Source organism: Lissotriton helveticus, chromosome 6, assembly GCF_964261635.1.
Source record: "Lissotriton helveticus chromosome 6, aLisHel1.1, whole genome shotgun sequence".
NCBI classification, from domain to species: Eukaryota; Metazoa; Chordata; class Amphibia; order Caudata; family Salamandridae; genus Lissotriton; species Lissotriton helveticus.
This window is the reverse complement of record NC_136067.1, coordinates 1,840,537,551-1,840,563,969: the sequence shown is the minus strand read 5'-3', so window position 1 is coordinate 1,840,563,969 and position 26,419 is coordinate 1,840,537,551. Positions and strand designations below refer to the sequence as shown.

Sequence of the window (26,419 nt, the reverse complement as noted above, 5' to 3'; positions counted from 1 at the left end):
GGTCAGCAATACCACTGTAAATATCTCGAACCAAGAATAAGGTTATAGGTGAGAGCCGTAAAAAAAGCGAAAGCATCAGATATAACAAATATAGTGCCATGACACCCAAAAAGAGGCCAAGCGAAAATATATGAAGAATGGAGACCTATGGCTACATTAAGACTTACCAAGAATCTAGATTTCAGTACTCTGCTTACTACAAGTCAAAATACAACCAATATCTCAAGACCGGAGAGGCTACAATAGTGCAGTGAACTCTATCAACAATATATCCACAAAACCTTTTACAAAAAAGTGAAAGATATGTGAGGTCTCTTTTCAGTGTCAGTTTGCTGATGCAAGCGCTTGAACACTACCATCTTACTTCTAAATGCAGAAAATCTGTGTAATCTCCTATTCCTAAGTAATTCACATTACCCTTGTGAACAAAATGTAAGAAAACGAGGCAAATCCGATTAAATAATAACACTTAGTGCCACCATGTTCAAAACGTACATCTGCCATGCACCCAGAGTTTTTTGCCCATATGTACTGGATAGATTCATTTTTGATTAGCTTGCGAGTCCTATTGAAAGTGTGCTATGCCACCACTAAGTTACTGTTTGTAATGTGGATACCAAATGTTCGTTTTACTTGAGCTTGGCTTTATGTGGCCAATATATAGCAAATTATATAGCCATCTGAATGAAGACACAGTTTCAAATGTGTAAGTATACCATTGCAACCTTTCTACGTGTATGAAACTTTATCAGAAATTCACTCTTAATGCTTTTGTGAGAATTGTGATAGCTCAAGCATGGATAGGTACCTTAACTCTTGGTCTTCAAGAACCTATGGTGGGATTTAGAATGATGTACTTTCACTGGCATCCTGTAACATTTCTGTGGTTCCTGATATACAAATGGGATTCTCTTTACAAAATGTCCTCAATAAAGTATCAAGATCTGAAATTTACCAATGATTATTAACAACTGTTTGTATACAAACATTGAGTTTTAATTAGTGCACAGCTACAGTCATATCTGACACAGCAATTGGATGTCTGAAGCAGAGGAGACTTTCAGGTAGAGTTGTTTATCATTGGCATATTAGTACATCTTCATCATGTTATCTGGGAGTAAAGCACCAAAGCCAGCTCCTTGTAAAGGTTGAAGATGACGGAGACAGAATGAAACCCTGGGGGGACTCCACAGGTGATAGGGATCTGTTGTGACCAAGAGATGCCCATGTGAACAAATTGGTTTTGGTTGGAAAGGTGGAAGGCAAACCAGTGAAGGACTTTGTTGATGAGACTCCAGGGTGCCTATGAGGGTGGGATGGTCGACTGTTGGGAAGGCAGCTGAGAGGTCAAGCAATATCAGGAGATAGCGGGCATCTTCATGTGTGGGAGGCATTGTCCATGATGTCTAAGGTGGCAGTCTGCAAGCTGCAGCCTGATCTCAAACCAGGCTGGTAGTCGCGCAGGAGATAGCATTGATGTGATCTTAGAGCTGCGCATAGACTGCTTTTTCAATTATATTTCTGATTAATGTTATTGAGTAATACCCTGATAGCTTCACGGTTCAATTAGGTTTCTTTAGGAGTGAAAGATCTGGCCTGTCTTGAGAGCTTCTGGGAAGATGCTTTGAGTGAGGAAGGCATTGTCAATGGTAAGTAGGAGTAAGACAGCATCCACAGTGAGAGGTTCTTCTTCATAAGAAGTAGTTTCTGTGGGAGTCGAGTATGCCAGTGAGATGTGACACAGGTGGAGCTTTGAAGGTTGACCATAGCAAGATTATAAGGGAAGGGTATGTGTAAGAGATATTGCACACTTGGTGTTGTTGATGTGCTATCAGATCTTCTGTATTTGTTTTAATAAGAGCGGTTACTAACATTGCACTTTTCAATGGAGTGCGGAATAGGTGGGTCTGGCAGGGGTTTACTGCAGTGCTGGATTGTTTCGAACAGTTTTCATGTTTCTGTTGGGGGTTCACTGATGGTCTTGGTATAGTACTTTGCTTTTGCTGGTGCAATGAGCGGTCTGCATGTTGTCTGGAGGAACTTCCATATCAGGATGTTCTTGGGAGCTGTATTTTTCTTACACTTTCTTTGCTGTTTGTGGATAGATTGTTTATTGTCAGCAAGGTCTTTAGAGTACCAGGTGCTGATGGTTTTGGCTTGTACTTGTGTGTTGTAATTGGGGTGTGGATGTTCACATACCTTTCTAAAAAAAAGTGTTGAAGGTTTTTTAGAAGTGTGTTTGTGTCAGATGTGGAGTTGGTTGGGTGGGAGATGAGTTCAAGCATTAGGTTATTTAGGGAGAGTTTGAAGGATCAGAAGTTTTGGTCTTCTATTTGGTATTGACCTTGGTTTAGCAAAGTTGTTGGTCGAGTCCAAGGGAGTGGGTGGTTTGCATTGGATTGTTGGTGATATTGAGAAGACAGGGTTGAGGACGTGGCCTTTGGAGTGTGTTGAAGTGTGTTTCTTTTGTGACATCCTGGGCTACTTTGGGTGTATCGATGAGACTGAAGAGGGTAGCTCTTTTTGTTGAGCTTGCAATGTCTGGGAGGTTGACGTCACTAAAGAGCGTGGTGGGGGCATGTTGGATAGATAAAGTGGTGAGAAGATCTGAAAATACATCAATTAAGTCCTTGTTCTGCCCAGGAGGCCTGTAGATGAGATGTAAGGTGATAATCTGATTGGCAGAAAATAGAAAGGGCACGTCAGCAGCTCGATGGACTTGTTTGCCTAGGGTGAAGGACCAGGAGGACTTATGGATGACAGCAAGGCCTCTTCAGTTTTTATGTGCTTTGTCCACACAATGGATGCTGAAGCCTTTGGGAAAAAAGGACATCTAGGAGGTGCGAAGATGTGGACATGAACCATGTTTCTGTGCTGAAGAGTGCGTGAGGCTTGTGATAGGTGATGAGGTCTGCGATGGTTGGTGCCTGGAGCACTGCACAGCTAGCATTAAAGAGCAAGAGTTTGAATATGTGTTCTGTAGTTTGAGGGTAGGTGGTAGTTAGCAGGGTGTGTATGAGGTTAGGTTTATGTGTTGTGCAAATACTATGTGAGGGTCTGGTTTATCTAGATCCGGGTGTAACTGTGGGGATTGGCAGTACGGGGTGCTGAGTTAAGGCCCATGAGGCACAGACGAAGAGCGTGCTGCCACCCTGACTGAGAATGTGCAACTGCCAAGTTTAGAGTGGCGTAATCGGGCCAGCATCATGAAATTGTCAGAAGCTCATCTAAGTTTGCAAGACGGAACATGCTTGGAAAATTCATGTTGCAAAATCGTCAGGCTGAATGGGTGAAAAGCTGAAACCAAATGGCAGAGTGATTTGAATATGATCCTCTTAGATATTGGCAATCAATGCGAAGCCTGAAGAGCTGATGTGGCCAAAGAATTGCGTGGCAATTGAAAGGCAAGCTTTGCTGCTGTATTCTGGATATGCTGTAACTGGAACAACAGACCCAATCCTGTGCTGAGGAAGAGAAAGTTACAGTAATCCAGTGGACTCTGAATTAGGGCCTGTGCAATCAGTATACATGTTTAGGGTGGCAAAGCTGGTAGGATTGTATGCAAAATCCTCATTTGGTTTAAACAAATAGATGATAGATGATTCACATGACAGTTTAACAACGTCAGCCTTATTCAAGAATGTGAACTGTGGCCACTGGAAAAAGAGAGAAGCCAAGTTGTGGCCGCAAATTAGTGGGAAAAATGTTTGAAGCCCTCTGGCCAGGTACATAAAGCACCTGTGTCTTGTATGAACTGAATTTTAGTGTATTCATCTCCAGCCAATTTGCAACTGGTACAATACAGTCATGAAAGTTGGTTAGTGTCTGAGGGACAGAGCCATCAAATGTTACCAAAATTTGTGTATCGTCCACATAGCTCATGAATCTGAAGCCAAAGGAATGGAGCAACTTCTCCAGGGAACGGAGATACACATTAAAAAGAGTTGGGTTTAGGGATTATCACAGACGGACTCCCTGATTCAGAGGCTTAAATTCGTAACAAAATGAAAGACTGCCTGAATATGATTTTGCAGGTATGAATCAGCCACTCTAAAGCACGACCTTCCACTTCTGCCTTGGATCAACTGATCAAAAGTATCAAAAGTTGCAGACAAATCAAGAAGCATTAGGGCCAAAGACAAGCCACGATCCAACTGAACTCAAAGGTCATCAAAGATAGAGATCTAGAGGGTGGTTTCAGTGTAAAATGGCAGCATACTAAATAGTCTAAAAATAAATTTTTAAAAAACCAAGGCAGCAGGTTTTCTCTGGCTATACACCCAGGATCTATTACATATTCCTTTATCCATCAGGATCAGAATACTCCAGTTCAGGAAAGAGTTGAACACTCACCTCTTTAAATAACACTACATCCCAATGCATTACCCATTCATAACCCATCCTATCAATTGTTGACTTTATGCTTCCATTTGACCCTGTATAATGCTCTGCTGCAATTTGGCTAGAGTTGTGCTCTAAAAATACGATATTAATACATACATATATCAATGTCCAAAATGTAGTGTTCTCCTAAATAGTGAAAGACCTGTTTATTGATGAACTTGATGGATTTTGATATCTGACACAACGGAAAAAAGGATTGGGCTGCATCACAGTGCAGTACTGCTTGCGACCTGATCCTTCATACCTCAGACCCCAAGTCCTTAGCACCAAACAGGAACCTTTTTATCCCAAAGGTTAGGGAGTTTCAGGAGAGGAATTTCGGTAAAAAGATAAGGTCGGCCGTCTTTATATTGTCCATATGCACAGATTCAGACAGGTTTCAAATGACTCAACTTGATATTGGTGATGGGCCTCCAACAATTGTTTTACAAACCAGATATGTTAATCGAGCTTTAATAAAGCATCTTGGTGCCATTGGCATGTCTCCCAAAAGGTTCAGGGCTTGGAGCACACATGGGTCCAGTTAACGCATAAATACATAAGACCCCATTGAAGCCTCTTTCTTCTGTATTTACTTAAACTTAATGTCCCTTCCTTTATGTATATGCTATTGTTTACATTTTGCAAGATCCCTAGCTGTACTCATTCAAAAGATTTGAAGCTCTAGAAATTGATCCAGTAAACTATGGTTCATTTTGGAAGGAAGAATTCTACCATCTCTCCTGCCGAATCCACTTTCCACGGTCTCCACTTTCCTTTCTCTCACTTTCAGTCCCCTACATCCCTCCTAACGAACCTCAGTTACAACTTTCTTTCTCTTCATATCACTGGATAAGAAGTTTGTGTGTCCATTTTATTGGGACTCTCCTCTGTATTAGAGTTGGACATTCATCTACAGGTCAGATGGATCTCAGGAATACATATGACCTGTCTTATTGATTTTGGAGACCATCAGCAAACATACGAACCAAAAAGAAATTAGAAACAATAGTAGTCAAAGCATTAAAATGTGCAGTCCTGCCAAGTATCACGCATCAGGCGTAAGTCTAACGCATTTCAGCGTGGTGTTCATTGTCACGCATAATGCATGTCTCAGCTGTCTGTCACTGAAGCGCGCCAAAGTGTGTGTGGAAGCTCAGCTGGCAGTGCGCTGCCTGCACTGCCAGCACGCGCTGCTCCCGTGAGCGCTTGGGGCGCTCCCAGCTGAGCTAAGGCCTGGCAGCCAGTTCATAGTGCTTAGCTCCAATGCATCTTATTCATATTTCCCACATCACACGCAGCTCTGAGTCAGTGAGACCACCTGCTTGATGTCACAGCCAGGGTCCAGTCAGGATTGTGTGACACAAAAAAACGTGGCCATGGCACTGCAGGGGACGTCATGTCCTGTGGCGGAGCGCAGGAGTTTGCGTCTCAAGTGCTTGCGGGCGGCGCCAGCCATGCTTGGGTTGCAGTGCTGCTGCTTGCACGGTCCCTATTGCACAGTCTGCAGCGGTCCCAATAATGTCCGCCCGCCGGCAAATTCAATGATTGGGAACCAGCATACTGGACACTTTGCTGAAAGTCACCTATTCAGATAGCCATGGATCTTTGGGAACAGGTGTAGGGCATTCTTTGATGTCACTTCACAAACAGTTTCTGGTGACAATCCCTTCACATCAGCGATATACTGGCAAGAAATTCTGATGTTCTCTGGTATATTTCTTTCCTAAAATGAAAGATAACATTTTCAAATGACATGGTCATGCTTTTATATCGATCTTTACTCCAGACCACATGCAGTCAGGTTTTATTCTTTAGAAACTTCAACTCTGGCACGGTTTTCATTATACATAAACCAATATGCTTTCCTAAAGAACATTTGTTAAATAATATTTTAATATATATTCATAAGACTATAATCACCATGAAAGAAAATGCACGGTGGGCACCAAACCAACACTAGCTATGGACTATACCAGAGGGTTGCCCCCTCTAAGTGAAAATGAAGCTATCACAGTTTTTGCCAAATGTGATGTTCTACAAATTGAGCCTGCAATATTCATTGTGGCCAAATTGATTAACTTCTTTTTCATCACCACCAATGCACAAAACCCTTTAACTTTTAACAGTATATAGTTAAACGTTCAAATGAAAGAGTTATAGTATGACCGCTAGTATGAAAGTAAAGCTATGGAAAAACCATTATCAAGAAACCAAAAAGACTGAAAAATAAGAAAGGGAAGCCCAAAGAAGGTTCAGAAATGTTAAAAAAAACCATTTAGTTAAAAAGTATTTCGTTTAAGTTAGATCACAGTGAAAACGCATAGAGTAAGGATTAAGTACAGTGCTAGAATTAGGGTTAGCATTAGAAATAGGAAAATGTAAATTTTAAGGTTGGAGTAAGGATTAGAACTGGGGTTAAAAAGTGTGAAATGGGCAAGGCATAGAGTAAGAGGTAGTTTTAGAATTAGGGCACTGGTAAGCATATATTGTGGGTAAGAGTAAAGATTACTGTTGGGGTTAGTGTAAAGGTGTGTGTGTTGGGGTAAGAAACAGAGTTATAGTAAGGGTTTGTGATACAGGTAGGGTTATATTGAGACTTAGGTGAGACTTGGACTGAGGTTGTGCTTAAGTTTAGGATAAGGGTGAGCGATAGGGTAAGAGATAGTGATGGAGTTTGTAATACAATTAGTTTTAGGGAACGGGTAAGGATTAGGATGTTTAACATATAAGATAATTGATGGGGTTAGTGTTAATTGAAAAAATCATGTTTGCTTTCAAATTATTTAACATTTACATATGCTGCATGTAATTTTGAATTAAATGGTTCAAACTTTTTTATGCAGACTTTTGCAATTTCAAAACCTTTAATTTTAAACTTTCAACCTAGAATCATTTGCTACATACATTACTAGAATAAAACAATGATTCAATTGGCAGAACAGGTATGGAAATTTAGTAATTATCACTATTATTAACATCATTGGTATTAGTCTTGCTAATATTAATTTACCCCCTCCCGTCATCAATCAGCTCACCTTTCCCTCAGTGCACCCTACATCAAGCCCTTGTTAACACACCTAACTATAAAATGAACAACGCTCTGTAACAAAAATGTATCTTTACCTGAACTATCTGCTGCAGCCTCCTTCTTGAGCTTCTAGCCTTAAATTTCTGAAGAAAGAAATACACTACTTCTCCAGAGCTAGACACAAAAAGCAGGTCCTGCCTACAGCTATAACCTTCATCCACAGACAACCTCTTAATCATGGAGGACCAGGTTGCCAAAAAAGTCTATATTGTACATATGTTTTAGGAATAACAAAAACTCTCAAGCAGTAGGCACGGACATCGATTCAAGTTATACATTTCTAGTTGTACGCCTTCTCCTCAATACACTTTCCCGTGGATTTTCCACTGTGTTCACATCTAGCTTCTGTAGGCCAGCTACAAAGTGCTGTGAATCGGACTGCCGTCCTTTGTGACTTCTTTATGAATCAGCTGATATAAGCTTTAATGTAAATAGATAAGTATTCTTACAGCCTGTTGTAACCTAACTTACAACATTGCAGACCAGAAATTCAACAGATGAAAATACAAATCAGCATGAAGGCATTAGACAATTAGAAATGAAAACTGATTGTTATAGAGTCCTACCTCTTTGTTAGGTCCCAGAGCAGGAGAGTCTGTCTCCAAACAAATGTTCTCCAAAGGAATTTGCCTAATTATCTTTTCACGCTGGTATTCAGAAAAACACAAACATATAGTCAATATGTCAATCATGTGGCTACTATGGGAAGCATGCAATCTATGCTATAAAGTTTGATATATTAAGTTACATTATGAAGTTAAATAAAAAAAGCTTAACAATGGATGGTCCTGCATTCAACATAAACCAATATACAGCAAAACAAATGTGCGCTTTTTTTTAGAGAACAGGCTTCAACAAAATCACAGCATAGAAAGTAGTGAGACTTGATGAGACTTCAAATGGCATAAGCTAGTGGAAGAAGAAGCTCCAGAACCATCTTACTCGAGACCCATCATCAACCACTTATTAGTGAAGACCTCACATGCTAAACAATGGGAAAAGCATAATTTGGAGTAAAACACACAACACACATAATTACAATTGACTCCACAGCCACAACATAAACATTCACCTTCATGCAAAGGTTTTTAAAGTAAATATTTACTAAAAGTTACAATTAGTGTGACCACCAATCTGGAAGGCCCTGCTGATACTTTGACAAGGCCAATGGTTATTCAGGGAGCTAAAGGTAACACAAAAAATTTGTTGGAATGAATGCTTGCAATAAGTCTAACCACTGGCAATTGCTCTGGTAGCATTCCAACCGATCATTATTTTTCTCACCATTCATTTTTGTATTTTGGTATTTTGACCTTTTGACAAAACCAGTATGTACACTTTACCTAAAATTACACTCTTTATAATGTTACAAGACATAGCCAATATGTGCGGAGAGAGGGGTAGGTGCCCGTGGGGGGATGGGTGCCTGTGGACCCATTTTTGTGAAAGACATCTCTTATCAAGTAGATGGTTAGATGCTTAGGTGTCTCTCTTGACTGCCTATCTCAGCAGTGGCCACCATTTCAACAGGGAGTGGCAAACTGTCTTATCCTGTCAAATTATAGCACTATCATGTGGAAACTAGGTGGCTGATGGATATTTTTTTCTCAAATGGCCTTTAAACACAAAAAAAGTGATTTGATTGTATTGTCACTCTAGCCTCCATATATCTGCTTCATTAGAAAGGATTCTGCTCCCCACAGATCAGAATATTGTGTCAACCTGAGGTGTGAATGGATGCACACGCTGTTTCATAGACCTCAAAATGGCAGGTGGATTTACCTTTTTACCAGAAAGGTAGTGGGATCTTTCTATTTCAGATTTTTGGAGATCGTGATTACCAGACACTAACATTTCTCTGGTTTGGCTCGTGGTCATCTCTCTCGAGAACCTGTAAACCATTTGCAACTGGCCTCTTGGATGTTCAGTGTTCTTGTTAATAGGATGGAGTTTTGATGTTGAGTTGAACTGAAGTCTACACGTTGGCTGTGTTTGGTATGTCTGCAGACACAATCCAAACCTCACCACACATAATACTGAGGCAGGGACAACAGCAGCCGTGGTGCCTGGAGTCAGCCCTGCTTCACCCTTCTATTAGTTTTGAACCTCTTTTTAGCTGTTGATCAAACACACACGTGCTCTGGTCCCAGAGTAGAGCAATGTTGCGGTCCTGAGACGTTCCGCCACTATGTGTATATTGTGTAGCTTCCTCCAGTATCACGGGGCGCACTAGATCTGGAGTGGATGAGAAATCTAAAAAAGGTAGATCGAGGTATTTGTTTGAAGCTTGTTCATTTGTGGGCAACATGGAGTGGCACAAACATTTAATCTACACCATCTACATTGCCTAGGCCAGCTCAGCACCGACCCTGCGAGGGGGTCAGGATGTCCTTGTCATCATCTCAGGTCTGCAATTCATTAAATATGAGATCAGCCTATGTAGCATGCAGTTCGCTAAACAAAAAATCAGTTACCAGAGCAACTATGCCATACAATATTTACCCTATCACTGCTAAACGAAGATTTGAGGAACCATCCAGCGACTTACTTGGTTGTTTCTTGTGACGGCTGGAGGAAACGAGAAGTAATAGCCAGCCTGTGCCCCCTCCAGTGCAGCAGAGAGTCTACCAGCAAAGTTATGAAGCAGCGCCTTCTGAACACCTGCAACGCAAACAGAAATGAAAAGCACCTCCTCAAACCTCCTAATAAGTCAAAACACCATCTTGAATTGACATCATCAAGTATAAAGTAAGATCTGGTTTGTACTTCTCTGCACACCTTTTCAAGTGTTTGACTGCACTCTACAAACCCATAATAATGCACATTTTGTACATATGCATTTACAATCCTATTCCTAATAAGAGAAACCTAATCTGACATAGTTTGCAACGTCTTTGGAAACACTGATCACTTGTCAAGTTCTCAAAAACTGTGCAGGAATAAACCACCTGTTTGTTACACATGTGTGAGAGTATATTTGGCGTTCTCTTTCTCATGGATACAAGAACATTTTTATTTGTGGGTCATGTGTTGTAGAAAATCCAGACAGAGTGAAATCAAGCAATCGTCTCAGCGTAGACTTGTTCCTGAAGGATAGCTAATGCATGCAGTTTGCATGCTCAGGGGGTAATGCAGGCCCCTGCAACCCCTGCGGCGCAGGTGGGATGGCCAATTCAGTCGAAGGCCGATGAATATCTCTAAGATATGGCAGAGGCCCCTCATGCTATTCCTGTGGGGGGGCGGGGGGCACCGTCATTTAGTCTTACGCCACTGTGCATGACTCGGAGCATAGCTGTGGCAGAGGACACTTGCTCCTTCCTGGGACATGACCAATGAGAGTAGGGGAAGATGGCAGGAGTATGTTACGGTGCTTTGAGGCAGCGGTGAGGACATTGGTGGTGAGTGGAAGGGGGAGATGAGGAGCGGAATCTTCGATGTGAGTGCGCCTTCAAGAACAAGATACACAGGCGCCCACAGCATGAGCTCATGAGCATAGCTTAAGAGCCTCAGGAGAGCCACCTTTTAGGTCTCTGTTGATGTCTTTGCATCGATTGGCGAAGTGGTCAGGAACTAGGAGCAGGGCACTGTGACTGTAGGACACAAATGGTGCAGGGAGGATTCCACTGGTCAAGACTTATACCTGAGAAGTACTGCAAAATGTGGCACCTCGAAGCTACAGATGGCGAACTCGTGTCTAGTGTAGACCCTCAACAGGATACATGAGTCACAGACCAAGAGGCTAAACACCAGGGCGCAAACCAACTGCATTTAGAAACTCAGGGAATCAGGGTCATAGTAATAAACCCACCTGCATTAGGATGTATCAAGATTAAATTCACAAATAGAACACATCAAAGGTGCTTTCACAATGACAAGCTGCTACACAAGAAGAGGATCCCTCACTGCAGTATCCTGGATCAAGAGTGATTATTTATTCATTGATTGGTTTATTTTTGCATTTATTTGTTTAGCATGGATCTGGTCCTGCAGCCTTATAGTGGTTTACAATTTAAAGAAAGTTGAACGTCTAGATTAATATTGCAAAAGTACATATATAAAAGGGCATTTTACAGAAACAAAACATAATTACAAATATTCAGTAAATACGAGATGACAACACAATACAAGAGTAGGTTTCTGAGTAAGTCCTAGTGAAACAATAACTCGTGAAGTACAGAAATAGGTGTTAAACTGTGATGTGAGAGTAAAACCACCTAGGAGTTCAACCAAAATAATTGCCATGGGGAAAAAGCTTAAACCCTGATATAAAAAGAGGAAGTATATGAAGATGTGGGAAACAAATAATATAGTTATCCTACTGAGGACACCGGTGATAGGACAGAAAGATCAATACAGAGGATAACAGTTTTATAAGTGGCTTTAAGATAGCGACTGATAAGAAAAAAGAGCTATCCTGAAGATTTTCTCCACAATCTTAGCTGGGAGTGGCAGCATGGCAATTGGACGATAATTGCTGGGGTTTGATGCGTCCAGGTTACATTTTTTTGTTATCAGTTAAAGGATTGATGCATCCTTCCATAGAGCAGGAAAAATGCCAGAGGTGAACATGTTATTGAATATTTCAGTGAGAATAGGACTCACCTCCTTCGCTGTATCTCTCAAAACTGCGGGGGGATAAGGGTCTAAAGGGGATCCAGATTTAATTTCCTTAATAGGTTTTTCCACTCCATCATTCGACTCCAGCATGAACGCATTCTTCCGTCTTCCTCCCAGGGGCTTAAATGACCCTACCCTGAACCCAGGGGTAGCCTTCACAAGCTAGAAATCATAATCCAGGGCAATAGTGGCATCAGTACTATTGCCCATGACTGTAGTCAGGTATGTTCTCTTCATGCTTTTAAGGGACTGTTTACAAAAAAATTCAGATAGATGTCCTCTGAAGCAATTACCCTCAAATGCGGGACTTATTTAAAGAGCTGCAATAGCTTAGAACTATTGATAGGTGAGACCCCATCCCGCATAACGAAAACTGGGAGTAAGAAGAAGTAAGGCTCTGTAGCTTAAGGTTTTGGAATTGTGAGGAGGAGATCCAGGTGCAAGTTTACCTTCTAGGCTCAATAAGACAACTATCAGAGAAGAGTTAGCAAAATCTGCGAAGTTGTGGACTGGGTCTCCTCCCTCTGAACCCGCAACAAGGACTATTTTCCTCATGTGAAAGCCGTATATGGATCTGCATAAATGTATGGAACTATTAACCGCAGCTGTAATTTAAATCAGTCTACAGAAGTTGTCCATTGACTGTAAAATATAGTTTCTTGATGACATTCATCCTCGGAGTCTCCTGAACACCTTGCCTTCCTGAACTTTGCAAGCACCAGCGATATCTCCCAATTTTTTTTATTTATCTGGGACACCTGTGGTGACATTTCAGCCACAATGATCAATGTGATCATGTGTGTGGTCATTGGTACTTGTGGCCAAGTATGGACATCACTGATTGTCCTACTGGTGAATCCACTAGTTGCCTCACTGTCTCCACTCCACTGGATATGAGGAAGACGAATGCCAGCATCTAAGCAGACAGTTCGCTCAGCTGCTTGTGCTGCTGCATCGATGCTGGCATATAAGACCCATCAGGAACCAGGAAATTGGCATCTAGAACAGTCAGACATAGAAAGCCATTTGTTGACTTTCTTCACCTGCGGACCGTTTGCATGTTCAAAGACAAGAGCTGTATCTGGGTCTGGAGCCTTAACACAGCAAAGCACCATGTCAATAGCAGACCAGAATATGCAGAGCCTGATACAGGTCAACATAGAGATAAACCCACAACCCGCATTACCAAATGAGCAGCAGACACAAGAAGCAAACAAGGTCACTCTAGAACATATAGACTATACGTGCAACAAAGGTAAACAACAGCAGCAGACATCGGACAGCAAGCAGAGTAGTTGATTGCTATTGAAACCCGGAAATCTGGTGAGAAACCATCATTTAATACACCTGATGTTGCAAACAGGAAAGTGAATCCGAAGGCAGGGTGTGGAGGGTTGGAACTTTTAATAATGGTGGTAAAATATACCTCAACAAAAGAACATAGTATCTAGGTTTTTGACCCAAAGACCAATCCTGATGAAGTCTAAGGACAAAGCTACTGGGAAATATATTACCAACTAATATTCTCTTACAACATCTGACCTACAAGCATTACTTAGCAGTGGCGGCCATCAAAAATGAAGTGGGGGTCCCGAAAAGCCAGAGCCCAGGGCACATGGAATAAGTTGTTGGGGGATGAAATCAGCAAGGCGCCAGACAATCAGGAAAGTGTTGAGCAATTCTTTTCAAATTCAGACAGATCAGCCGAAATCTTAGAAGTAATGAGGGCAGAAACTGGCCAGAGAGAGAGAGCCCTTCAAGAGGTTGAGAAATCTTTGGCCAGTTACACACATGAGAACATTTCACTCCCAGAAACCAAACAAGGAGGCAAAGATAGTAGTGAACAAGAAGCAGTCCTGAAATGTAATTACTCTGCGTCTGTATTCACATCTCTGTTGGTAAAAGAGATTTAGAGGCAGGCATTGTAGAGAAAGATGTCAATATTCCTGCATGCATAAATAGTAGTCAGCAAATAGAAGTTGAACCATCCCACTAAGAAAGGTACTCACAGGGAAGAAATATGGCATGGTTATACAGCTCTCACAAATCTGAAACTATAGATGTGAGCCTCTGCACGCAAAATATCAAAGTATTTGAAGCCATAATGACCAAACTGAAGTAGTTGGAAGCAAGGTTTGATGAAACAGAGACAGCATAAGCATCGCATGTGAGTACGGGAATCGATGGCAAAGAAACAACCTGAGAATCGCGGCATCTGAGGAAGGTGTAGAAGAATCAGATCTGAGAAAATTTATAGCTAAGCTGTTTCACCATGCGTTTCCTCAACTTACTGAATGAGGCTTCAACATAATACAAAGTGCTCATCGGTTTGACTTAGAGATTAATAAAAGGCAACAAAAGCAGTAAGTACATCACTTCATGGAACAACTCTGGTAAACCAAGAGCAATACACATCTACAGAGAGAATTTTCTTCTTCGCCAGCAGATCTTTCAAAAGGCGTGTCTTAATAACCCTATCAAAGTCACTGACTATTATGTTTTTCTTCAGTCTGATTTCCCTCATAATACCACTGAAAGGCACTTTAGATTAAGGTAAATGACCACACCTCTCCAAAATACTGATGCCAAGGTCTATCTTCAAGATCATGAAAGAACAACAGACATATCTTTGTACATGCAACATCAAGGGGCAGAAATCACTCAATTCATAGAAATTATGTCTTCTGTTTATCAAGGGCTCGCTAGCCAGTATACTTAACTCAGACCTTAAGGGCAGGGCCAACCAATGGGTTAAAAGCATAATTAATAGTTTTTTGCACTTGGCCTTTTGATTACAGGGAAAACTTAAGCAAGATTGGGTAGGAGAGGAGAAAGACTCCTGTCTGAGGTAATTGCGATGGCTGTTAATGCAACCAGGGTGCGGATGATTTTTTCCCTGAGAAGACATGGGGAAGGAAAATTGGGGAGGGTACGCAGCGATCTGATAGGTTGGGAGGTATGTGAAGGAGTATTGGCTGGGTGAAGTATCATCACTGGGTAAAAAGTAAGAAAAGGAGGAAAGCGACTAACAAATTCAACTGAAGGACACCAGAGTATTGTCTGTAGTGTACAGGGTCCAAAGGTTTTAGCTGATGTATCGATCGTAACCTTCACTGCACTAGTTATAAATAAGGGAAGGCTCTTTAGAGGGTTGATATAGGATAAACTAAGACCTCCATTTCTAAATCCTTGGGATTCCTATAGCCAGACTGACTGAAGAAAGTTACAAGTGATTGCCTATAGTGTTTACCATGATCCCCCCTTTTTTGGGGAGGCCTGTGTCCCTTGCCGGTATCATCTGGGCTCTATCTAGTGAGAATAAGCCAACAGATGGTGGGAGAAATGCCTTGTAATGATATTTTATATGCTGTAAAAACCCTTACATAGCAAAAAAGTGTGGTGCCATTCTTCAAGAAATCTGTACTCAATGTGGGCAGAGATACACGGTATTTAGTGTCCATATGTGGCGTTTGGCATGTACAGAAAAAGTCATCAACCATGAATGACTGTTTTACTATTGTGACTCAGAGCTGCAGAAGCTAAGAATGTTTGAACCCCATTCAAGGGACACCCTAATTGCAGCAGATGGACATAGCTTGAGTCCAGGCTGTGGATGCACAGACTTAGGCCCTGATTATGACCAAAGAACCACCGTAGTCATGGCAGTCTGTGAAACGCTGCACTGGATGTCCAACCACTGTATATTGAGTTCGGCAGTGGGATCGCCACAGGGCCGCTGCAACCAACAGCAATCCTTGACCCACGGCTTTGACGCAGCGGTGTAAGACAGTAATATGTGCCGTGGAGTTTCCTCACTGCCACAGTTTTCAGGGCGATTAGCCCGCCATGAAAAGTGTGACGTGAGGAAACTAAGGGGGCCTTACAGGGCCCCCTGCTGTCACTGGGCCAGGAGATGCATGGAGGGGGGCACATGGCGTGCCCCTCTGTCTGCATGCACCCCCAGTTTCTGCCCGGCATGGACTTCACAGTCAATGCCAGGCAGGAACTTGCTTTGGCACTCCCATTGCGGTGCCTTCTAACATGCACCCCCGTGGGACTGCCAAAACAGGACAACATTCTTAATCTGGCGGGAGGGCAGTCGGTAGTCAAGTTTGGCTGGTGCGGCGGCCCGCTCCCATACAACCAAACTTGTAAACAGGCCCTTAGTGGGCAAATGTGGTGAAAAAAGAAAAAAAATCACGATAAAAAAAAATAATAGCTGGAGAGAAACACTCATGCTCAAGACAAAATAGCAGACAATAAGAATCAAAATCACCTCAGAGTCTATAATGCTTGGCTAAATAAAATGAACAAAGAATGAAACGTGTGTGGGATGCTTAAGGGCTAGGTCAGAATACATATGTGATGCTCCCAGACACACAGCTGCATTTACGGGTACGCCCCTGACGGGTAAACATTTTGAGACTCAGTTGCCAATCTAACTGCATGGGAGCAGCATTTACCACTAATTCAGAACTTCGGCGAGCCAGATGACAGAAGCTAACTTTCACTTACTGGCACAAAGTAGAATTTAAACTGTGACCACACAACCTATAAAGACGTGGCTACATGCAATGAAATTTAATACAGCATTGAAAAATTATTTTGCATAACATATACTGTTAATTTGTAATATTACCGTGCTCTTTAAGGAAGGAAATGGTTTGTCTTCCAGCTGAACGGGAATGTACATTTCTGTAAAAAGAAACAGAAAGAATTGTAATTTGTTTTATAGTTTCATTTAGTGCACATCAGGCCTCAAACTGCACCAGAGCTTTGTGCAGGCATAGCTGATAACAACAGATGCATGACAAACAGAGGTACAAAAAGGCAGCCATTAAGCAGGAATTGCAGTCTTAAAACATCAAGCAACATATCAAGTAGCCATTATAGGAAGAATTTCTAACGGAAGAGGTAGCACTGATAACACCACTGCCACTGGGTATACTGTAGACTTGTTTTGCGGCGTGCTAATGGATGTTGGCCCAACCTGCAGACCTTTATGACACAGCCCACCCTTTTGCAGCTCCGGTAGTATACATTTAGTAGCAACACCGACCGCGACCTTGGGGAGGAGGGTAGTTAGGGCTTATAGGGAATTGTTCCTTTTTTTCGAATCTTTACATTATGGTTTTGTTTCCTTTTTTTTTTTCCATTGTAGGTATTTTATGTATAGTACTGCATTGCATGACTATCTCTCCCTGTGCTGTTTTTCACCGATGCACGCCTATTTCTTCTTGTAACTATATGATCATAATGATACTGGGGTTGAGCAACGTGTTATAATTTTTTTTAACTGCCAAGAGGAATACTATAACAAATGTTACATGCTATGTGCTGGATTGTATGTGCAAGAAACTCAATAAACTATGTTTAAAAAAAAAAAAAAAAGGTAGCACTGATGATAAATAACAATTTGTATGAATAAGGGCTTAGAACAAAATAAGCAAAGCATGTGGCAAGAGCATTAAAATAATTTTACCATCAAGCCCAGGAAATGATGACTAAAGAGTAGAACGTTCGAAGCCTTTTGGACAGCATTGAACAAAGGTGTGAGGCACAGTTCTGATGGAAGGAAGTTCAAAAACCCTTGCAGAACATCCCCAATTCACTAACTAGTTGCATGTACAAATTAAATAAAGTAGAGGCAAGACCGGAACTTTGACGAACATCAACGGGCATGGGTGCAGGGCGAGAGAGAGAACCTTGTAGTTCACTTGCTGGCAGCAAAGTTTGAATTACGAAGTGAATCGAGTTAGCACTTACTCCTCAAAGCCAATGCATGTTCTTTGGATGTCAATGAAAATCTCATGAAAAAAGGTATCAAAAACCATGAACAGAAATCGGAGACCCCTTATTGGACAATAAATATGGACGTCCTGAAGTTCGTGGTTAGCTTTCTTCATGGGAGGCTTATTACTTTATTTAGAGTGTAAGGGGTGGGATGCTCTGTCAATATTTGGAGGATATCACATCCACCTTATTACAAGATGGATAGTCCATAATGCACTTGCAATACACCTGCCATGTTTGTGATGGAATATCCCGCCCACCAGATTCTATATCAGACCCTTAATCCTGCCAATTTTTTGGGAGGCAAGATGGCGGCCGGGGCGTGGGCTGTGTAAGCAGCTCAGTCCCTCGCTCCGGGTCTCGGTGAAGAGGACCATTACTTGAGCTGATTTTGACCCACCTTACGGATTATGATGGTTTTGTAGCGTGGTGTATTGGAACAGTGACCTGCGTTGTTGAATTACTTTTCGCTGGCTGCAAACGCGGAAAACGCGGCGGAGGTACTGCAATTGGGAGCACCTGTGCTAACTCCCGGCAGAGACGGCAGAGACGTGACGGTGCTGCGGTACGTTGCGAGCATCTGTTCTGATTCTTAGCGGCTCGGCGTTACATTGCGCGGATGCTGGTCAGTTTTTTGCTTTCTCGTCATCGAGCCCCATTCTGGCGGCTGCCAGTTCTGCTGTTGGGACTTCAGTGCAGAGTTGTCCGTGGACGAGCCACGGCTCGAAAGAAAATGCCGCTGAAAACGTTACCGAAGGTCGCTACACGTAGTGGAAAAGCAAAGGAGCAGTCGGCGATAGTGGAAGCGACGGTGGAAGCCGGTGAAAACACCGCTGGAGGGCTGACTGAAGGAGGTGAGAACAGTCTACAAAATGTTTCTTCACCAAACATGAGAAAGGGGGGAGAACTCTCTGGAAAGATAACAGTGGCTCCACGTTTGATTAAACAAGGGACCCATACCCTGCCTGCGATGTTTGAGAGACAGATTAAAAAAAATACTGCACCTCAGCCGGGTGGTTCAGAACTAGTTTTTGATAAAGCTATTGCTGTGGACACACCTGGTGGAAGTGAACACTTGCCCCCTATCAGAATAGTTACTCCGAATGAAAATAGTATAAACTTGGATGCAACTATAAAACAGCACAATAAAGTTCCGTATGTTTCGAGTGCTAAGAGTGGCATTGTGGGAGAAGGAGTTTCTGATACTGTGCTAAAAGAGGTTTTGACTGGCAGTTTGGATAATCTCGTATCAGAGATAGACTTGCTGGCTTTAACGGAGGGGGCCTCCACACAAGAGCGGACGGGGTTGCAAGAAGCTGGTGTTAATTTCTATTCACTGTCAGATCCATCATCAGAGGAGAGCACTAATTTAAGTAAAGACTGGGCTGAATACAGCGAGGGCAGTAGCTCGGTGGAGATGCTAAGGATAAATCCAGCTTCGCCAAATGTCAGTGTTTCCACTGTCAGGAGACGGAAGAAAAGAGGGTCGCATCGTACTAAGTCTAAAACCGAAGAGCTGATTTCCGAGAGTGTAAAGGTAGTGCCAGGAGCAGAATCAGATTTCGCTGAAAATGTAAGACCCGAAGTTGAGAAGAATGGGAAGGACATGAATGCTCCTCCGGAGATCACCGTGGCCACAATTTACAATACAATGATGAGTCATAGAGCGGAAAGCAAAGCTGAAAATTCACAAACGCAGGCAACATGTTGCAAAGTAAAGAATGCCGTCCGACGTCCGATAAAAATCTGGTCCGATACAGCTGACAGAGTTACTGAAGCGGAGGTTAGAATATCTGTATTAGAAGATGATGCTGCTGCTCAAAAATTAGAGTTGGAGTCTATCAAAGCTCATCGTGATGATCTCTGCTATAAACTGTCAGACCTGGAGAATCAAGCACGCAGGAATAACCTGCGCTTTTTAGGTATTCCTGAGAAAAAGGAGGGGTCTGACATGCGGAAATTCGTAGCTGAACTACTATCTGAAGCTTTTCCTGAATTGACACTGTGGGACTGGTCAAGAGAAATCCAAAGAGAACACCGGTTTCCGTTTACTGTTAGGAAACCCCGGCAAGGGAAGGAAGAGCGTTCAAGGGCAATGTTAGTCTACTTTAATAATTTCTTAGCCAGAGAAGATATATATGCGTTGGCTAGGCCAGACAAAAAAGCGTTGGCTAAGGACTGCAGCTTCTTTGTTAGGCCAGATTTTTGTCAGGCTACAGTCTCTAAGCGCTGGCATCTGCGTCAGTTGATATCTGATTTTAAAAAAAAGGAGCCACAGTTTACTTGCAGAATCCGGCAAAGCTCAAAGTTATTATAAAAGGGCAAACAAGATTCTTCCTTTCAGAAATTAAGGCTAAAGAGTATTTGGAATCTTTGTAGGAAGGGGTAGGTTTAATGAGGTTAAACTAGGGTCTGTAGCTCGTCTGCTACTAATGCTATAGGGTGGGTTCCTTTTTAGGTCTCCTGGCGTTTAACAGCGCGTCAGCGCTGTGTCCGCCAGGAGATCTTTTGTCACTGACTGTGCTCCCCAGGAGACAGTACTGGCCGCGCGCATTTTGTCTCCGAGGAGGCGATTAGAGCTGGCCACGCGCACGCGAACGAGCGCTGTGGCCAGCTGCTGTCTCCTGGGAAGCTCCCACACGCATGCGCATTCACACAGACACAGACACACACACGAGCACCCATGCACGCACGCACGCACATACATACATACATACATACAGAGACACACACTCTCCCATGCATACACACACACACGAGTGCGCCGAGGCCCCCCCGCCCCCCCAGCCTTCACACTCTCCCATGCATACACACACACACGAGTGCGCCGAGGCCCCCCCGCCCCCCCAGCCTTTTGAAACTTACCTGGGCAATGTCGGGGACTCTTCTCTCAGCACGCGGCGCCCAACCTCCTGCTAGCGCGGCCCCGGGTCTCCACACCGCTCACAGGAGCCCCGGGCCGCGAGACGCATCGACTCCGCCTGCCTCCTCTTCCGGTCTGGACGTGGCCCCGCCCCCGTCACAGGCGACCGTGCCTGACTTCCGGGGCGGCCTCCGTGTATTCCGTCCTCCGTGTATTCCGTCCGTGGATTCTTTCCGTCTTCTGTTTTTCTTGTCGTTTGATCTGTAACTGATGCAAGGCAACCTGTATCAGGGTGATGTCCAACCAGCAAGGTCCAAAGATGATTTGCGCCGCATAGGCCCCAGCCCGTCACATTGAACGATGGTTTTAGCAGAGAGTCGGATTGTAATGGCATTGCGGTATCCAAGGTGCAATGTTGTGACTGTAATACACAGAGAAGTCTTGTGGGTTGCGGTAAGGAATGTAGAATTCCTCCATTAGTTGTAGCAGGTGAAAGAAGACATTTTGGTGAGAACACTATTTTAAGATGAAATTTAGAGGTTTCACGCATTTTGGATTGGTTCAGGAGGCCTTTTATTGATAGTGCGGAGCTGAACGGAAGGAACGTGAAGTTGATGGGCCTGGACCAGGATCTCCATTTGGACGCACTAAGGTGCAGTGTGTTTTGATGCTACTGCGTCTGACTGTGTGTTGGGCACACTCTGATTGGTTGCAGAACCCTTGATTTTTTGAGAAGTTTTAAGTATAACAGTGTTTATTTGGTGGTATTTTTTTAAATCTTTGATTACTTTTTCGCCGAATGGTGCTTGTGCAACTTTAGCAAGGAGTTATGGAGTATCAGGTTTGGTGCTTGCAAGCTTGATCTCATCTACTGGACTCAGGTTATGTACTAAACAGCAGCTCCTGCCAGGCACGTCCAAGGGTAATGGATGCATATTTTATCTTCCCAGTAGGAGGGCGCTGTAGCCTTAGAGTAACAAACAGTCAGAGAATGGCTGTAGATAATGAGGACTCTGCTCCCCAGCCTCCACTTGCACCGCCACCAGAGGTGCCAGTGCGTGATGTGGAAAGCAAGCGCTGGAAGTTCCTGGCTTGCTACCTCTGTTTCCATGGCTTCATGACGCAGCTGCGACCAGGAGAGAGCTTTATAACCCCGTATCTGCTGGGGACTGATAAAAATTTCACCAAAGAGGAGGTAAGAAAAGTTTGGAATTAGCCCACATTGTAGAACATTGAACCACTACAGCATTGCAGTTCACATAGACAATGCAATCCATTCTTTGTGTTGAGTCCAGAGGAAAGCGGAAACACAGATAAATGGATTTCTTTTAGAGAGATTACTATATTGTGACCGTCTGTTATACCTCACTTACAACCTGTGAGATCTTACACTGCCCTGAGCTCTGTTGTAAGCGGCCCTCTGCCCTAAGATTTACTGTGTGCAGAGTAGTGAGTAGTGAGTGCAGAGTAGTGAGTGCAGAGTAGTGAGTAGTGAGTAGTGAGTGCAGAGTAGTGAGTGCAGAGTAGTGAGTAGTGAGTGCAGAGTAGTGAGCAGTGAGTGCAGAGTAGTGAGTGCAGAGTAGTGAGTGCAGAGTAGTGAGCTGCCTCAAGTGAAGTACTCTGGTACCCAAGGATGACTAGCAAACAATATTATTCACAACGTTGCTTACTATTCAGCAACATTTGACAGTTTGCAAATCATCTTTATACAACAATTCAGAGTTTGATAACAAGTTAATGTAACACATTGTAATATACAATGCCAATAGCTCAAACTTTAAAGCTGGGAGACCTATTGCATTGTAAATGCTTGTTTCTTTTGTGATACTCATATATATATATTCTCTTCCCCGGGCCCGGGGAAGGGGGGGGTACGGCACTCCATAATTTGCAGGGACTGATTGTCCCTGGGCCTCATATGGTGGGTAGGGTGGGCTGGGTGGGGTGGGAGGGTTAATGGGGAGGGGTGTGGGGTCAAGGTGGTGGGTGTGGGGTGTAGGTGGTGAAAAATCAGCAGCAGATCAGACGTATTCTAAAGTGGTTCTTTGTGTTCAGAGGATGTCAAACCAGTGCAGGATGCTTAAAAGTTTTACAAGAGACTATGCTTTTTATTATGTATTGATGGTTCAGTGTGTATTTTTCTCCTTCGAAATTGGATAGAAAACTGAAGATTTGTACTACTCTGAATGTATGTGGCCTTAATGATCCCAAGAAAAGGCAGGTATTGGCTAGAATTGTACAGCTGTTACATATTGATTTATTATGTCTACAGGAAACGCATGCGGCTTGGGCTAACAGGGGACTTCTGCAAAACCTAGGGCTGGAGCTGGTAGTGTGTTCCAAACAAACTGGGGTTAAGAAAGTGGTGGCGATTCTTACAAAAAGTGGGTTGGGCATTTGTATAAAATCTGCTGCATATAAATGGGGCCGATGGGCAATCAGTGAATTCAAGATTAATCAATTCAGATTTACACTTTGTAACGTGTATGGTCCTAATTTGGACGATGCCGAACTTTTGAATTACTTGAATATAGAATTAGCTCAGTGGACGCAACCGGTGGTAATGTGTGGTGATTTTAATGTACATATTGACGCCCAGGTGAATATTGGAGCAAACAATGTATATACAGGTAGAACGAAGCAGGTATTCACATCATTAAGGGGTTTGATTTTAGAACATGGACTTAGTGATGTTTGGAATTTACTGCAGTCCAATGATCCAAGGTTTACTTTTTTTCTGCCCCTCACTCCAAATTTGTTCGATTGGATTATTTTTTTGTAGCATCCGCACTGCTTGTAAAAGCTAATATTGAGATACAGCCTAAATTGGTATTGGCTCATAATCCGGTAATACTAGAGCTTGTTCTAGGCCCCGAGGCTAAAGTAGGCAGTCAGTTCTGGTCTTTTGATAGAAAGTTACTAATGGATGAGGAGTACTGTCAATTTATGACTAATATTATTCAGGAGTTTTTTAAATTTAATAAAGGAACAGCTGAGCAGAAAGTAGTTTGGTATACCTTTAAGTCAGTCGTTAGAGGTGAAACTCTCAGCTTTGCTCATTTTAAACGTAAAAAGATATGGGCCAAACATAAAAATGATTTCGACCTGGTTATAATGGCAGAGCGGAAATTAGCAGAAATGATTAGCTTGGGCTCAGATTCTGTGGTAGCTCAAAGAGACCTTATTATTAAAAGGGCTAGTGCGTACGCCAATATTGCTGATCAAATAGTGGAAAAATATGTACAGCACAAGGAAGATACTTATGAACTCAGTGAAAGAACAGGTAGAATGTTGCCGAAAAGACTAAGGGAGAAGGCAGTCTACAACGATATTCATAAAATTATTGATCTAAACGGAGTAATGCAAGAAACTAAAGAGGGTGTTCTTGAAGCTTTTCAAGGATTCTATCAATCTTTATATAGCATCTCGGGGCCAGAATTGGACGTTGGCGAAGAGGGAGAATATCTGAAAGATTTGACATCCGATGTCCTGCTGGATACGTAAAAAATGATATTATCTGCTCCCTTGGTATGGGGTGAAGTTGAGTTGGCTTTATTAGGTTTAGCTTAGGGAAAGGCAACGGGCCCCGATAATATCCCACTTGAAATCTATCAAATCTTTAGGAACATACTGAAAAACGAATTACTAGAAGTTTGCCAACAAGCCTTTTTTGGTAATGCTCCCGATTCCTGGTCAAACGCAACGATCATGGTTTTTTAAAAGAAAAGGGAAAAAAGATACCAAAATGGGGTCCTGCAGGCCCATTTCGTTACTTAATTCAGACAGTAAGATATATTCGAAGCTTATCGCTAATAGGTTGGACGATCTCATACCAGGTTTGGTCTCACAAAGACAACATGGATTTATTCAACATAGAGATACTACTGACCACATTAAAAGGATCATTTCCATGCTGGACTGGTCGCAGGGTACCAACTCCCCTGTTGGCGTGGCCCTGTTGGATGCTGAAAAAGCATTTGACAGGGTCTCGTGGAGGTTTTTGTGGACAGTCCTAGCATGGAAGGGGTTCCCGGCAGAATTTGTTACGGCCATACAGACATTATACCTTCATCCATCGCTGTCATACGTATCTCGGGTAGGCTGTCAGGGAATATAGCGATAGCAAGGGGGACAAGACAAGGGTGTCCTTGTTCTCCCTTGTTATTCGCTCTCTATATTGAACCTTTTATCATTACGTTGGAGAATAATATGGCAATAAAACCTGTTGAGATAAATCATGGAGTATATAAAGTATTTGCGTATGCAGATGATATTGCTGTGGTTATGTTGGATGTTACTAATGTGTTACCTAGGATTGTCGAAGCAGCCGAGGTTTTTGGGCGGTTCTCGGGCTATAAATTAAATGTCTCTAAGACTCAACTGATTCATTCGGTGGCTGGTCGCCCAGTTGATATTAATTTTGAAACTGAGGCAACCTATTTAAGTATCAAAATATCATCTAAAGTTGAGGACATTATCCTTTTGAACTTGGACCCAATTATTGCTTCTTCTAATAAGACACTAGAAAGGATTAATAACTTACATTTATCTCTTTAAGGGTGCAGTAATGTTTTAAAAAAGCTTATTTTTCCCAAATTTTTGTATATATTTCGGGCTATTCCCTTACTGATCTCTGCCTCCTTTTTTTCCCCGCATTGAGAGAATGTGCTCGAGGTTTTTGTGGAGCTATCGTCGCTCTAGGAGAGCTCTCAAATGGTGTATGCTACCTAGAGAAAGAGGAGGCTGGGGTGTTCCCAATTTTCGGCTATATCACTGGATCGCTATTCTGCAAAATATGGGGATGTTAATTTTGCAGGATGATCCTACGGAAGACTTTGTTGCCCCTTCTATTTATGAGATGCTACTGGGTGAAGAGGCGAGGCAATGCTTAAACCGTATAATTGAGCCCAGTTATTATAAGAAAATAACATTCAAAGTCGTCATTGCCGCTTTTGAAATATGGAGAAACACAAAAAAGAAATTGGGCATAGGCTGTAATCTGAATTTTGATACCCCACTTAAGAATTGTCCTTTACTTCCAGAGATATTCAGTGACCAGTTTATGGCTAGGAGGATTAGTGCTGGAATTTGTAAAATTGGAGATTTGTTCCAGGGTAAGCAGCTAGTTTCTTTCGATTTTTTGCAGAAGAAATACAAGCTAGCTCGAATCGATTTTTTTAAATATCTTCAAAAGCGTAGTTTTTTAGAGCAGAAAATAACTCAAAACCTGATTACACTCAAAAAAGTAGAAATTATGGAAGCAATCAAATTAAGATCTAAAATGGGCCCTTTATATCAGTTGTGTATGGAAAAGAGAGGATGATCCGGAGGTTTGGGAGGTAAAATGGCAAAATAAACTGGGGGTTGAGCGAGTTAACCTTGAGAGAAGTATTGAGTTGGCCACCAACGTCTTATTTAATGGCCCCTTAAAAAGCCAACACTTAGGGGTCGATTCCGATCCGGTAAAAAGCTCTCCGAATCGTCGTTCAAAGCGTTTTTTCCCGTACGAATCGTACCTGTAAACGTCCCATACGTACGTCGAAGTACGATTCGTACCAGGAGCCGTACTCTGTACGAGTCGTACAAAACACCGTACGACTCTAATCTCTGCACGATTCTCCCTCAGAACCCGCTGTATGCAACATCTGTACGGTTCGCGGCTGGTTTTTACG

General features: G+C 42.6%; 1 protein-coding gene across 1 annotated transcript in view; it reads right to left on the bottom strand.

Moving 5' to 3' along the window:
• Positions 1 to 4,841: 4,841 nt before the first annotated feature.
• LOC144763808 (putative deoxyribonuclease tatdn3-A) overlaps positions 4,842 to 26,419 on the bottom strand; it is a 47,997-nt gene continuing 26,419 nt past the window's right edge. The window contains exons 7-10 of the mRNA XM_078649756.1: positions 16,731 to 16,786; positions 10,023 to 10,135; positions 8,041 to 8,121; positions 4,842 to 6,109 (exon numbers count right to left, since the gene is read on the bottom strand). Coding sequence (XP_078505882.1) covers positions 5,966 to 6,109; positions 8,041 to 8,121; positions 10,023 to 10,135; positions 16,731 to 16,786 — 394 coding nt within the window. The 3' untranslated portion in view covers positions 4,842 to 5,965. The remainder of the gene's footprint in view (positions 6,110 to 8,040; positions 8,122 to 10,022; positions 10,136 to 16,730; positions 16,787 to 26,419) is intronic.